The sequence below is a fragment of the Aspergillus mulundensis genome (assembly GCF_003369625.1).
Source record: "Aspergillus mulundensis strain DSM 5745 chromosome Unknown scaffold_4, whole genome shotgun sequence".
NCBI lineage: Eukaryota > Fungi > Ascomycota > Eurotiomycetes > Eurotiales > Aspergillaceae > Aspergillus > Aspergillus mulundensis.
Window position 1 is genome coordinate 1,595,110 of NW_020797892.1, and position 13,580 is coordinate 1,608,689.

The 13,580-nt window shown below is 50.7% G+C and overlaps 5 protein-coding genes across 5 annotated transcripts; 4 read left to right on the forward strand and 1 right to left on the reverse strand.

Moving 5' to 3' along the window:
• Positions 1–2,117: 2,117 nt before the first annotated feature.
• DSM5745_05014 (uncharacterized protein) lies at positions 2,118–2,898 on the forward strand (the record flags this gene model as incomplete). Its single annotated transcript, XM_026747030.1, has 4 exons — positions 2,118–2,130; positions 2,205–2,399; positions 2,457–2,804; positions 2,879–2,898. The coding sequence occupies 4 exons, from the start codon at positions 2,118–2,120 to the stop codon at positions 2,896–2,898; spliced, it is 576 nt and encodes a 191-aa protein (XP_026604510.1).
• A 400-nt stretch (positions 2,899–3,298) lies between these two features.
• On the reverse strand, positions 3,299–5,621 carry DSM5745_05015 (uncharacterized protein; the record flags this gene model as incomplete). The annotated part of the gene is made up of 5 exons (XM_026747031.1): positions 3,299–3,667; positions 3,750–4,290; positions 4,350–4,675; positions 4,815–4,974; positions 5,032–5,621. 5 exons carry the CDS (start codon positions 5,619–5,621, stop codon positions 3,299–3,301), a joined length of 1,986 nt encoding a protein of 661 aa, XP_026604511.1.
• Positions 5,622–7,374: 1,753 nt separating this feature from the next.
• Positions 7,375–8,055, forward strand: DSM5745_05016 (LAMTOR1/MEH1 family protein; the record flags this gene model as incomplete). The annotated part of the gene is made up of 3 exons (XM_026747032.1): positions 7,375–7,425; positions 7,556–7,707; positions 7,770–8,055. 3 exons carry the CDS (start codon positions 7,375–7,377, stop codon positions 8,053–8,055), a joined length of 489 nt encoding a protein of 162 aa, XP_026604512.1.
• A 3,094-nt stretch (positions 8,056–11,149) lies between these two features.
• Positions 11,150–11,883, forward strand: DSM5745_05017 (ubiquitin-like protein ATG12; the record flags this gene model as incomplete). The annotated part of the gene is made up of 3 exons (XM_026747033.1): positions 11,150–11,390; positions 11,564–11,763; positions 11,824–11,883. 3 exons carry the CDS (start codon positions 11,150–11,152, stop codon positions 11,881–11,883), a joined length of 501 nt encoding a protein of 166 aa, XP_026604513.1.
• Positions 11,884–12,680: 797 nt separating this feature from the next.
• Positions 12,681–13,520, forward strand: DSM5745_05018 (uncharacterized protein; the record flags this gene model as incomplete). The annotated part of the gene is made up of 1 exon (XM_026747034.1): positions 12,681–13,520. The coding sequence occupies one exon, from the start codon at positions 12,681–12,683 to the stop codon at positions 13,518–13,520; it is 840 nt and encodes a 279-aa protein (XP_026604514.1).
• Between the last annotated feature and the right edge of the window lie 60 nt (positions 13,521–13,580).

A 13,580-nucleotide genomic window follows, 5' to 3' on the forward strand; every position in this document is an offset into this window, starting at 1 on the left:
CTAACGCAGCTTTAATAAATAGCTTATAAAGTTATTTAAAGGTTTAATTAACTAAAATACTTGCAAGTAAAAAATAGTTATTATTTTTATTATTAAAGCTAAATTACTTGCTGTTACTAAGGGAGTAAAAAACCTTATATAATAAAAAAAACTTTTTAATATTATAAAGTTTAATTTAAAGGTTAAATTACACCTTTTTTATAATAATACCTAAATTATATAATTACTTAACTTAAATAACCTTATATTTATTATATAACTTTAATATATTAATATTTACTATTACTAGCTTCGCGAGAAGTATTAAAATAAAAAAATTAAAGTTAACTAAATAAAAATAAAAAATTAACTAGTAAATAACCTTATTAAATTTCTTAGTAAACCGCGTTATAAAATATTTATTTATTAACTTGGTTTTATTAAAATTAAAGCTATTTTTAACACCTAGTATTAGTGCTTTTATTTTTTTAAGTATTAAGGGGTGTGTTAAATAAAAGGTAAAAATTTTTTAAATTTTTATGGTAAACTTAATTAAATAACTTTAATTAATTTTTAAAAATAAAAAAAGAATTAACCTCCAACTTTGGCTAGATCTTATAACTTAATTAGAAAATAAAATATAAAAAAAAAAGGGATAAATATAGCTTAAATTTTTTTATATCTAGCTATTAGACTTTTATATCCTTATTTATCTTAAATCCTAAGAAATCTCATGTTTTGTTTACCCCTTAATTCTCATCCCAATCTCACATGACCAATTTCTGCCTGAGGCATCCGTAACTCCGAAACTTTTCCTCCTTCAACACCCTAATATCATAATCAATCAAAGCATTTATAAGCTTACCTTCTCGTGATTATCAAAGTATATTCCAGATCTGAGGCTCATTGGGCCTTAGGTCGGGATCACATTGTGCGCACGCCATGGATTCCGGGATTGCGATCTTGGTCGGAGCATGCCCTCATCGCCTGAGAGTTGCACGGCAATTGTGACGTAGAAAAGCAATCCCGCTAGCAGCCTAGCACCCCCCCCCCCCCCCCCCCCCCCCCCCCCCCCAATGCGATATATTTTCGAGGCTCTTGCGTAAGTTGCGTGGGTGTCTGACCCGGTCACTAGCGAATCGCGACCCAAGAACAGGGATATCGAGCCTTGTTCGTCCCAGAGTCCGAAACTTGCCCAGTACCTAGATTCAAAAGCAAAAGCAAGCCAGTAATTTGGGATTTTTGAGCAATTGTTGTTCAAAGCGTCAGACGTAAGAAGTTGTGCTGGCATCGCTGGAGGCTTTGGAGTCCTTGCCAGCTAAGGTGCAGCAACTGCCACTGGCATATGGAAGATAGACGACTCCTGACATTCGACTCTAGCCTCTATGATTCGAGTCTAATATCCTATCGGGGCATTGATACGAATCAGTGACCCCACAGCGTCCACATGGATAAGCTTAGGCCAGCAGCCGTTGTTAGTCAAACTCAAGTCTCAGGAGTATGAGGCCTGAGCCGGATTCTCTGCAAGTGAACCCAATGACAGGCAAGGGAATCCTAGTCTTCGATTCTATGAAACATGACATGGAATCCGCTTCATGACATGGTCACTGAACATCCAAAGAATCTATTTCTCGAATGACGTTGTCTCGAGCCGTTGACCGCCTGGGTATTGGAGATGAGCACAGCCACGACTGGAGATGGGTAAACAGGCCAAGATAGCCATCAACCAGAAATGAGAGCAGCACTAACGCGTGGAACGCCAGAGGAAGCTGGCCAGCTTCAAATATAGTCATACAGAGACTCAAAAGTAGTCTAGCCTGCGTCTTACAGCGCTAGATGACTGAAACGACCCAATGACGTGCGGCAGAGATAGGCGCCCAGCGTGGAGAAACAGCGCGCGGCAGAAGAAGAAAAGGAGACAATCATCGGTAAATTAAGGGCGCAGCAGATCAAGGACCGTGCTCTGTCACGTGGAACTGCTGGCGCCAGTTTAAAACGGTCCAGGCGCTGCGAGCTGCCCCTTCCAAAGTCCGTCTCCCGTGTCTTTGTTCTGTGATTCTTGCTTGCTCAGCAACTCTCTTGCCCTCTTGACACCCTTCCCATCAACCTCTCATAACCACATATATCCCCCGATCAAAATGCCTGGTGTTCGTGAGTAACCCTTTGATACTCGTCCCACTGTTGCGCTGGCTGGTAGCTGACCCAGCTCTCGTTGCAATCCATAGCCCCCGATGCGCTCGACCAGCTGAAGAGAGGCTTCAAGGCCATCTTCCGGAGGAAGAAGAAGAATCAGGCGCCTCCAGCGACAGACAAGCCTGAAGATAAGCCCACTGCGGCTCCGGCTGCGGCCCCAGGCGCTCCTGCTCCTGCAACTGAAGCCAAGCCAGCAGAGCCAGCTCCCGCTGCGGCGCCTAAGCCTGGTATGTTGTTCGCGCTCGCCCTACTGAGTTCGAGACCGCCATTCTGACAAGAAACAGACGAAGCGCCCGCAGCCGACAAGCCCGCAGAGACCGCCGCTACCCCAGCTACCCCAGCTGAAGCTGCGACGGCCGCTCCCGAGAAGAAGCCCGAAGAGACTCCTGCCGAAACCAAGACTGAGAGTCCCGCCGCCGCTGCCGCTGCTGCTGGCGCTCCGGCACCCACTGCGCCCGTTGAAAACACCAAGTCCGAGCCCTCCATAGCCCCCGACTCGACGGTCCCAGAGACGCCATTCGAGACTCCGGCCGAGAAGCCTGCTGCGGCAGCTGAGCTTGCCTCCGCGGAGCCCGCTAAACCCGCCGAACCCACCGCTACCCCTGCGGCCCCTGCTGCTGAGCCCGCAAAGAGTAAGTGGCTTGTTTACCCTCCGTTGGCTCACAATCACGCGGTTACTGATTTCGCTAAAGCTGAAACTAAATAGATGTCTTGCCGCTCAACTAAACGTGTTGCGCTCTGATATACTCTTACATCTACCTGAGCTTTTGGCGGGCTGCACTCGTAGTTGCAGTTCCACTTGATTTCTGTCTGATATATTGTTCTCACCTCATACCCCAGCGCGAATGTGTCGAGTTTCGATCTTATGGTTCAATTTATCTTAATCTGATTTGGTAAAATACCCTGCGCTGTTGTTCTTTTGCAAATGCAAGTCTTCGTTGTCTTTTGTTTCATGATCTCCTTCCTGCCGGGATTGAATATGCTGGCTGGTGTACATGTTTGTACATATCTCTTATCATGTCATTGCACCGTGAAAATGACAGAATAATGAAAATTGCCTGCTTAAATCCACGGAAAATGGGGTATCATTATTTCATAACCTACACTCAAGCAATTCGATAGCCCTCTAATCACTCTCGCTCCCCGAGACATCTCCGCCGGCCCCCGCAGTACCATCACCATCACCACCTCCAGAAGCCCCAGCCGCAGCCTTGGCTTCTCTCGCCTTCTGCCTCCGCTTGATCTTCTTCTCCCTGTTCTTACGGTTCCGCTTCTCAGCCTCAGTCTCTTTTGCCCTCTCCGCGACAGCAGCTTTCTTCCGCAATTGAATCCGTCGCTTCTTGCCCGGCTTCTTGCGAGACAACGGCTCTCTCTCCGATTCACCCGCAACATACGTGACTGCATCCGTCGCCTTAGCGGCACCCTTCTCCTCCTTCGGGAGCTTCGTATGCTCGCGTTTCAGATGGATTACCCGCCAAGGGAGATGGCAGCCAGGCTAATATGACTAGTTAGCATTGCGCTCCATCTGAGACCGATCAAGAGCCCAAACAATAGAAAGGGCAAGGCAGACAACTCACCCAAGGCACCCCGGCCATCTTAACCATATCCTCCCCACTCACAGCGACATCCTCAAATTGTCTGCGCTTCTGCGCTACACCCGCATCCTCCTCACCCTCACCCTCAGCCCCCTTCCCAGACAACAGCCCCGGCGTAGAAAAATAGTAGCTCCACCCACGGAACGCCTTCACGAAGCGTCCCTCTCCAGACCCTGCAGCCGTGGGCGTCGGAGACCGTAATCGGATCCGTAGCTTCTGTGCATGTGCACTGGGTCCCGTCGTTGAACCACCTGCTTCTGCTCCCTTTCCATCCCCGCCATCAGCGCCAGATGGCTTCGGTGCGGATTTCGGCGCGGACGAGAAAAGTCGGAACTCGAATTCTTGCTCCTCGTCTTCGTTGTTTTTTTGTTCTGAGGTCTCGGGTTCCGGGGCTGAGGGGACGCTCAGGTCGAAGTTTAGGAGGGCGCTGAGGCGTTTCTGGGCGTCGGGGATGATGGATTCCGGGGGTGGTGATGGGGAGGGTGATGAGGAGGTGCGGTTTAGGAGGTCGTCTCGGCGGACGCTGCGATGTTGTTAGTCGCTAGCTAGGACTGGCTTGGGCTCGGGTTGTTGTGAGCGTACCGTTTTGCGTCGGGGAGGTCGAACATTGCCATTGGGTTTGTGAGTATACTTCGAGTAGATATACCTGGTTGTTTGAGTTCCCGGGCGATGCGACGGTGGGATAGGTTGTCGTTGAGTGGGTATGAAGATTGCTGTGCGGAGAAGATGAGGGTTGAAAATCCGAAGCCGTTAGGTCCAGTTTCACTGATAATCTCCACGCACAATGTCCAGTTGCGGCCACGTCCCGGAGCTTTGTACCACGGAGTATGCCAGCAGAAACCCCCAGAGCATTTATTTTGATCATAAGAGTGAAGGCGTACCTCGTACGTCACATTAACTGCGAATAACTACACTGATAGCTAGAGAATAACGAGGTAGAAAGATCCCCGGGTTTAATCCTCACTAAAAAGGCTCAGACACAGCGGCCGCCATCAACCTACAATGATATCAGCAGCGCAACATAGCAGGTTGCTAGTGCATACATACCTCTAGCTCGACTCCCGTGATAAACTCCGCCTCGTCGCTAGCGAGGAAGCTACAGGTATTGGCCACATCTGTCGGCGTGGAAGGGCGACCTAAGGGTATAGTCGACACAAACGCAGCCCTATTCTCCTCGGTGTCCGGCTTCCCGAGAAAGAGATGCGTCCTAGACGGCATTATCAGATTGAATAAATTGGAGACACAATGTGGGTACAATGCTCACATGCCAGTGCTTCCCACAACTGGACAAACACAGTTGAACCTAATTTTCTTCGGCCCATATTCAACGGCCATGGTCTTGGTAGCAATGCAAACTGCAGCCTTGGACGCATTATACCAAGTCAGGTTCGGCCGAGGACGAAGCGCAGCAGTTGAGGAAATCTGGATGAAACATCCAGGAAGGTCGCTCTCCAAGAAGTACGGCACAAGGACATTGGTGGATAGGTATATCGACCGAACATTGACGTTCATGCACAGGTCGAAATCGGCGTCAGTGACCTCGGCAGTAGGCTTGTTACGGTATGTTGCCCCAGCGTTATTGACCACGATATCGAGTTTGCCATACGCGTCAAGTGTTTCTTGGAGCAGTGCCTCCCAACTCTCGCGTCGAGTCACATCCGCGTAGATGAACTTGCTGCCCAACTCTGCTGCGACTGCCTGGCCATTATATTCTGAGATATCGGCGACGATGACCTTTGCACCCTCCTCGACGAACTTTTTTGCGATGCCCTGACCGAAGCCGGATCCAGCTCCCGTGACAATAGCAACTTTACCCTCGAGACGTCCGGCACGGGTGGGTGTGGCAGAGGCCATGACCGAAGCGCTAATTCTCGATGATATGAGAAACTTGTAGAACAAAGTGTGTCAGGTGTTGATAGAGAAGCAGCACAGGTACTCGGGGCTTTCCAAGGTTTGGGTTGCGTAGTTCAGTGCGGGGTGATGCCTCCCCGTTGTACCACCACGCCTCGTCAAACACCATCCTAGTGTGGCATGCTTTAATCATACCTCGGGAACCAGGTACAGGAGATGAATTCTAGCTCAGTTGAAATACGTCATGGGATATATGGTCTGGGACAGGTGTGCGCATCACATATCCTATGAACATCATAGTGGCCTACCTGGTACATTGACCACAGAAGCACCAAGATCAAGAGAACCTTGAAAGCCGACCCTGTCTGCATTGGAGCCTGTGGTAACAGCACATACCTAAGAATTGACAATCCCAAAGACTCCTGTGATAGTAAGATGTGCCATTGCCTGTGAAATTCTTTCCCACACCCTTTCCAGGACGGTCATTAGAATTTGTTGCCGCTGGTTGAATTATGCATCCCGGCTTTGCCTATAGTCACTACCTTCTATGACCAGGGCTTAAATCGGGGAGCCCCATGCTTGCCGCGCTTCTACAGCTCGTCCAAGCCCGGAAATATCATCGTTGGCTGTCCACCAGGCGGATAGACTGAACTCCAGTACGCCTGCTCCTTGCTGGGCTACCGCTGCTTCCCTGTATGTGCGACCAGTGTTTTGCTCACTGCTGTGAACTGGCCATGGTCACCAGACCTCGGGATCAATACAACACCCCCAACAGCCCTATCTGGAGAGCCTGCGCGATGGCCACCTATCTATGAGATTCGAGTTCACAGCCTCGGAGCAATCGGATTGTGACGCCATATTTGTACGGGCATTGGGTAGTGATTGCGAGCAGTAGGCTCGACCTGTCTGCGCAGGGATTCCGTTTAGTCGCAGTCCGTCAAATAACGCCGCAGCAGCATGAGCCCTTGGCCTCGGTCGTAGAAACAGCCACTTTCATAGAAGTAGGCCAGCTTTGCAGCCGCGGAAGTTGTTGGTGAAACTTGCCCCTGTGGTTGCTTCTGCCGCACGGCAATTGAGACCATGGCTCAGAGGCGCACAGCAATTGACACTTCTACGGACATCAAGGCCACGATCCGGGTCAATGACGACAACTTGAGATTGCAGATGTCGCTGAGGCGCGAATCCCTGTCAGTGTCTTGGCTAAACCCTATAGAGGTCACGAAGATGGATCTTAATCACAGATGAACCAATCCCTGATGGTCAACGAGGATCTGCGTCTCGCGGGGAACGCTGAGATGGCACGGATAGGGATCTGGGCTCCATTGACATACTCCGTATGTGCCATCTTCAAGGAAGATTAGGACGTTCTCCCCGGACCCGTTGATGTAGCGTCAAGAATCAAGGTTGGATGGTTGTACGGAGTTAAGTAGCTGGATGGCCCCGATGTCACTTCCTCCGCACGGGCCACGCCTATCTCCGACTCTGTCCGCCAGTCCTGTCTGTGGCTGGGCTTCAGACTCAATAATTCATCCCTCAAATAACCCACCCTCCAGTCCTCCATCTGCGCTTCATAGGCTGGGCTTTTATCGTGTGCCTATATCAACATTTCAATCAGTCCTTACCTATCTTTCAATCCCGGACGAACAACGAACATACCATACCTTTTTCCACCAACCCATCGAACACCCATTCATTCCACGTTTGGATGTCTCGTGTGCATTTTACCCCACGATTAACACACTCTACGCTGCTATAAATGGGTGTCTGCTCTTCCTGTCTTGGGGGTGGTCGTCGAGACAACACCGACGTGAGTTATCCCGGACCCCATGCCTTGCTCCGCAACCGGCCTCATCCGCGCAGTGGTGTGGTGTGGTCTGGTCTAGTCGCACGCTCAAGTTATACGATTCAAGCGCTAACAGATTCTCTTCTCCTCCCAGCCTGAATCTTCCCGGCTTCTCGAAGACGACATTTACCAGCCAGGCTATGGCTACGGCGCACTCCACAACGGCCAACAAGCCAACCAGCCCGATCCCGGCTACGTCAGGCGAGAGCGCGAGGCCCTTGAAGCCATCTGCCAGCGGACTTCAGAGTGCGCCTCCTGCCCTTCCTCGTTGTAAATGCGCCGTAGGAACTGACCATCTTCCAATCTAGCTCCGTAATCGACATCTGGTCCCTCCAACCACAACCGCATCTGCAACCACAAGCAACCCTCCACAACTCCGTCTCCTCGTCCTCATCGAAAGCCCGCGATCCCTCTGTCATAGTCACGACAGTCGATCCCGACGCACCGGGCGCCGCATCGCCGAAACGCGGCGCTATCCCGAAACACTGGGGTGAGGTGGTGATCAACCCGCGCAAGGGCAAAGGGTCGCGACCTGGGTCTAGCGCCAATGAAGCCGGTGATAAGGATGTCTTCGGTGTCTTGAAGGTCCCTTGAGTCGGACTCGATTCATGAACTCCACCATCTATTGGGACCCGGCGAGACACGACGAACGAGTTGACGACTGCATCGAATCCACTTGGACAAACCATCAACTCCGATAGACGTTCGGAGTACGCTCCTTCTTTTCTTTCCTTTCTTTCCCTTCTTGTCTTCTTGAATTGGCCCTGGTATCGCCGGCCGAGACCGACGTACTTAATTTCTTGTCTATTCCTCTCTTTACCACATCTCTTTCTGTTCTGTTAGACGTCATCCGGTTTGGTTCTGAATACCCCATGTTCCGCTTTTTTATTGGCGTCTTTTGATGTGATGAGTTCGGTTTGCTTGCTGGGGTTGCTACGTTGACTTTGTCCATAATCATCATAGAAGTAGGCATGCATTAACGCACTTATTTTAATTCCGATGGCTGCTTGAGGACTAATCTCCAGCACGGACTCAAGGTTTCCCAGACAGAGTAGGAAGCAAACTAGGCGAGGGTGAGTAACAAAAATTCCATTATATACCAATTGATGTTATGATTGGAGAGTTAAGATATTCAGAAAGCCACGAAAGACAAGATCCCCGAGAGCAAATGATATAAGGCGGTGGTCGAGGGAGCCCCACGATGTCATGACCTCCGACTCACCAACTGCGCCTGTATTGGCGAAATGTATGCCCATTCGACTCCGGCTTCCCAAAACTCCCCCGCAACAACGCCACTATGAACAAACCCAGCGAAACCCATAAGACCGTGATGACAAGATGAAGTAGTATATAGGACCGACCGTGGGAATAATGCGAGGTAAAGCATGCCGAAATAATGCTGGAACGCTTCAAACATCATCCAACCTCCCGGCGGGTTCCTCTCCGTCTGACTCATAACTGCCGGCGGAGCTCAGTTCGTCTTCGGACTCTGTATCCTCACCGGCGTCGTCCACGGCGTCTTTGCTGGCGTATTTCGCCACGTATTCTACGAGGGCAGTGAGTATTACCGTACGACGAATTCAGCGGCAGGAAGGAACCGACCTTTCACTTTGACCTCATAGCTCTTTGGCTCCCTCATGAGCATTGCAGCGGCTTCTCCATTCAGCGGGTCTGACGGGTTAGGGTAGCGTAGGAGCTGTGGAAGGAAGACTTCGAAGATGTTGATCATGTCGTACATGGGCGACCAAGTCTGATTGATAACATCGAGACAGACAGATCCGGATCTGAATAATATTAGTGCCTGATATGGAACAGCGGACCTGGCTTGACTAACAGCTCATCGATGTTGGGATGGAAGATTCGATTCACGAATCCAATACTGGGACTCTTATAAGGGTATTGGTCTGGCAATTCAACGTGGATCTTCCAATGCCCGCCGGCGAACGGTGCTAGGAGATGACTGTGTCAGAGGTGCAGAATTGTTGTTGCTGGGCAAGGGCAGACGAACTCTCTTCGGGTCCCTTGAACCGGACGTAGAACTCCTGCCTGTAATATCACAATCCATTAGTCTCTCGGCGCCCTCGGCGAAGAATATGCGCAACGATGGTAAACCATACACTATACCAGGTTAGCACTGAAGTAGAAGGCGCAGAACCGACAACCCACTGTTATCATTGACCAATGTAACCTCATAGTCACTCATCAACCTAGATGTAGTCCATCAGTTCTCAGTCGTTCTTTCAGCTCCGTCCATAGTTCCTATCTAGACTCAATGGCCTTGCCGAGGTCGATGAGGCGCCAGGTATGGGAAGGATTCATACATCCTGCCGACCGGTTAGTCACGGGGCGAGGGCAAAGGTTCGATATAGCGAGGATGATCGTACTTCATAACCTGGAAGGGTTGAGAGTTAGTTGGGTGCCAACTCATCGGTCGATCCTCGCGAGGGGTACTCACATCTGTCTCGATTCTACGCTTGGGGGAACTCATGTTGAATGTTCTCGCGCGGCTGCTTTGTCGCGAGAAATATATCAAACGCAATTTGAAGTCGAACGCTGAAACAGCTAAATGCCCAAAGATGGGTTGTGTAATTGGTCTCTAAACCGGAAGGTCTCCAAATCGCGGGCGGGGAAGTAAGAGCAGTGTGAGTGGCAACCGGGCCGATAGCGCGAAAACGCAGGTATGCTTCGTAGGCGGAGGATGCGGCGATGTCGTCGCTGGGAATATACGAGAGAAAGGTGTTGGCTATACGGTCGACTGGGAACTGAGGGAGAACAAAAGGAGGAAGAGGTGGGGGAGGGGAGGGTGAAAGAGAAGGAAGAAGAGGAGGGATACTCGCAGGGTGCTCCCGTATGGTTCAGCCGGTAACGCCCCCGACAGCGCCCAAATCCAGGCCCGACTCCCCGAGTCACTCGCTACGTAGCCCTGCGGTCAGGTGCCTAGGCATTCCGTGATCAGTTTCAGTTTCCCACATGGTCTTATGATGTCTTAGTATATCCATGCTTCGCTAGGATGTATGGCTCAATTGGAGCTTTCTGGTACCGAACAGTCGTTATCTTCTCCGTAGTATCGCTCTCTACTCCGTTTGCTTTGCCGACTGTACTCTGTACGAACGGTATCACTCAAATTCGAAGGATCATCATCTGTTTGCGGGGTTATTAGACAGGCTACCAAAAACTTGGGGCATGAGCGATTTGTTTAACCATTTCCGGCGGTGCATGAAGGTTCAAAGTGGATTACTGATCGTCAGCGGCTTCAAGATGGATTCTTCAATGTTCTTCATCTCTGGACGCCATCTCAAAATGATGTCATCTGCCGTGGTTTTCGTGCAGTTCTAGCCCATGATTCGAGAGCCATACTGATGGGTGGGCTATGGAAGAACATTTTTCTGCTGTCAAACATGGGGTTACTCTGTCTGACAGATGAGCGTCTGTAGGCCCGTTAGGGCACGAGAATGCAACCTTATGAGAGTTGGCTTTTGGCCATCCACAAAATTGGGACAACGCCTGATTTGATGTTGCTGCCTCAGGCCGTCATTAGGCATCGCCTGCGGGCATCCAACTGCTTCCCTACAAACAGACTGCATCCATCACTGCATCGCCAGCATACTCCGAACTCTAAGGAGATCTGACTCTTGAGTCTCGGCCAACATACAGTAGTGCTTGGTTATTTTAGTTTGTTTGTCACAAAATGAACTCCCCTGCTTCCCGGATCCCCTCGAACACCAGCTCTCCAAACCCGAACCTGCAAAGGCCATCAAGCCGAAGGGAAACTACAGAGCAAGCTCTCAATAGTCAAAATGCACCCATTCCGGATGACGAGCATGGGGCAGACTTGCCACTGACCATGTCTGCATCGGTAGTCCTAACCAGCCTACCACGGGATGCCCACCAAGCTCTAGCGGATGCCGAAGCTATTGATACAGGCAAAGGTATGTAGAGTAGAGTTCTCGAAGAATTACTCTTCCTCAGCACTGTATTTCTTTGTACATTGTTGACTCCCTCTTCCCTCCCTTTTGCATTTTTGCTCTTCATTATAGGCGAGTTTGCTGCTAGCCCTGGCGTGTCTTTCAGCTTCATACAACAAAGTATTGACCCTTTACAGTCACCGTCCGATTTCAACCCCTGGCTTCTGCCCCCATTCTCAAGAATCGGGTGTTCAAGATTAGTGCCTCGCAGAAATTCGAGACCGTCGTCAACTTTCTCAGAAAAAAGCTTAATTGCAAGGACGCGGACTCGGTCATTTGCTACGTGAACAGTGTTTTCGCCCCTGGCCTCGACGAAGGTGTAGGGGGGTTATGGAGGGTAAGAACCTAGCCTGTCTTCTTTGATATGAGTCTGTATGTCTGATAGACCGGGCTGCAGTGCTTCAAGACTGATGATCAACTGATTGTCGCTTACTCTATGACGCCCGCCTTCGGTTGAAGCTCTGTGGCATGGATTCGATTATGACTGGGAATCCCCATCGGCTGAAATTCCTTTCATCTGCGTCATCTATATCTAGCCTCACGACCTAGCCATTACCTCGGACACGAGCTGTCGGCGCACAGGGAACGCCGGACAATTATTAGCTCCGGAAAGCTAACTACCTTGAGCCCAAAGGCTGTAAAGTCTAGACTCGCAGAGGGCATGCACCCACAGGGACACGTCGGGGTGGTGTTCTCAAACGCCCTCCTTTACATAAACCCCGTCAAGGTGAACCGAGATTCTACTGGGCGTGAAGTGTATAACCGCCCAATCGCACACCTATCTTAGCTTGAATTGCGGGTTTATGAGGGTATTTCCTGTTGTCTATGTGAGAGAAATAGGCATTAGTTTAGGTGCCCAAGTGAAACATGTCCTAGGAGAACTAGTCCTCGTAACACCACAGTCCTCATGCTCAACCCAGAATTATCTCGGTAACGAGGTTTATGAAGTCATCATACATGATACCTGTGACCGTACTCCGTATAGATCATGCGTGGGAGTGGGACGTGAACGTGATAGTATGACGCCGAAGAACAGCTTACGTGACGAGGCTCGGAGCAATGGCTTGGCGCTGCGGCGACGCCAGCCAGCCAGCCCCGTCGCGTTATTTTTTCGCCTGGCACCTTCAGCTTCTCCAGAATCCCGATCCCCGCAATCAACCTTGCGAACTGACCAACTCCCCCGGAATATATCAACTTGAACAGTCGCATCCCTCAATAGACCAATCTCGCCCTAATATCTCCTCGCCCAACACCATGGCAGACGTCCGCTCGCTGCTCCGAAACGAGCTTGCTTCCCGAAGGGGTACGCCCCAGACAGGCAGCAACACGCCCAACCGCGTCACGAAGAAAAGAAAAGTCGACCCGGCGGACTCCGCAACGCGCAAACGAGTAAAACAAACAGATCCCGACCGACTCCTAGCACATGCGCAAATTCGCCCTCCAAGCGCGCAGGTCGCGGAAGACGATGATGCTTATGACGTCGAGCCACTGCCGCAGGACCCAGATGTCATGAGGACAGAGTCAGACACTGCGACGCCAACTTTACCCAATATCTCGCAAGAGACAACCGCACAGCCATCAGAAGCCCCTTCTATAACGCAATCTCAGGCCGTTGCGGAACCTCAGCCGCAGAATATTGACGAGGACGAATGGGCCGCGTTTGAGCGTGAAGTCGCGGCGCCAACGCGTGTCCCACAGCGGCCTGCTGCTGTTGCGGCGGCTGCGACGATATCAGCTGCGCCGATTACCACGGAAGAGCTTGCCGCGCTGCAAGAAAGAGAGAAGGAGACTCTCAGGCGGAATCGCGAAGCGGAGGCTGAGGGAGAACGGGAGGATGCAGCGCGGTTTCTCGAGGAAGAGTTCGATGAGATGGAACAACTAGAGGAACGGGTTAAGCGGTTAAAGCAGATGCGAGAGCAGCTGAGGCTGAAGCGGACGGCGAGCGCAGAGATGGACGAGGCTGCGACTGCCACAGAGCCAGTCCCGAATGCAGCGGATACCTCGGCGCCTGATAAAACGGACGAGGATAAAGAAGACGACGAGGAGGACGATGATGACGCTGACGACGACTGGGATAATTGGAGGTTTAGGTAATGCTAATAATAATGGTTGCAACCAAACACAGGGACCGGATGGCGTCTTTTCTTACTGGGA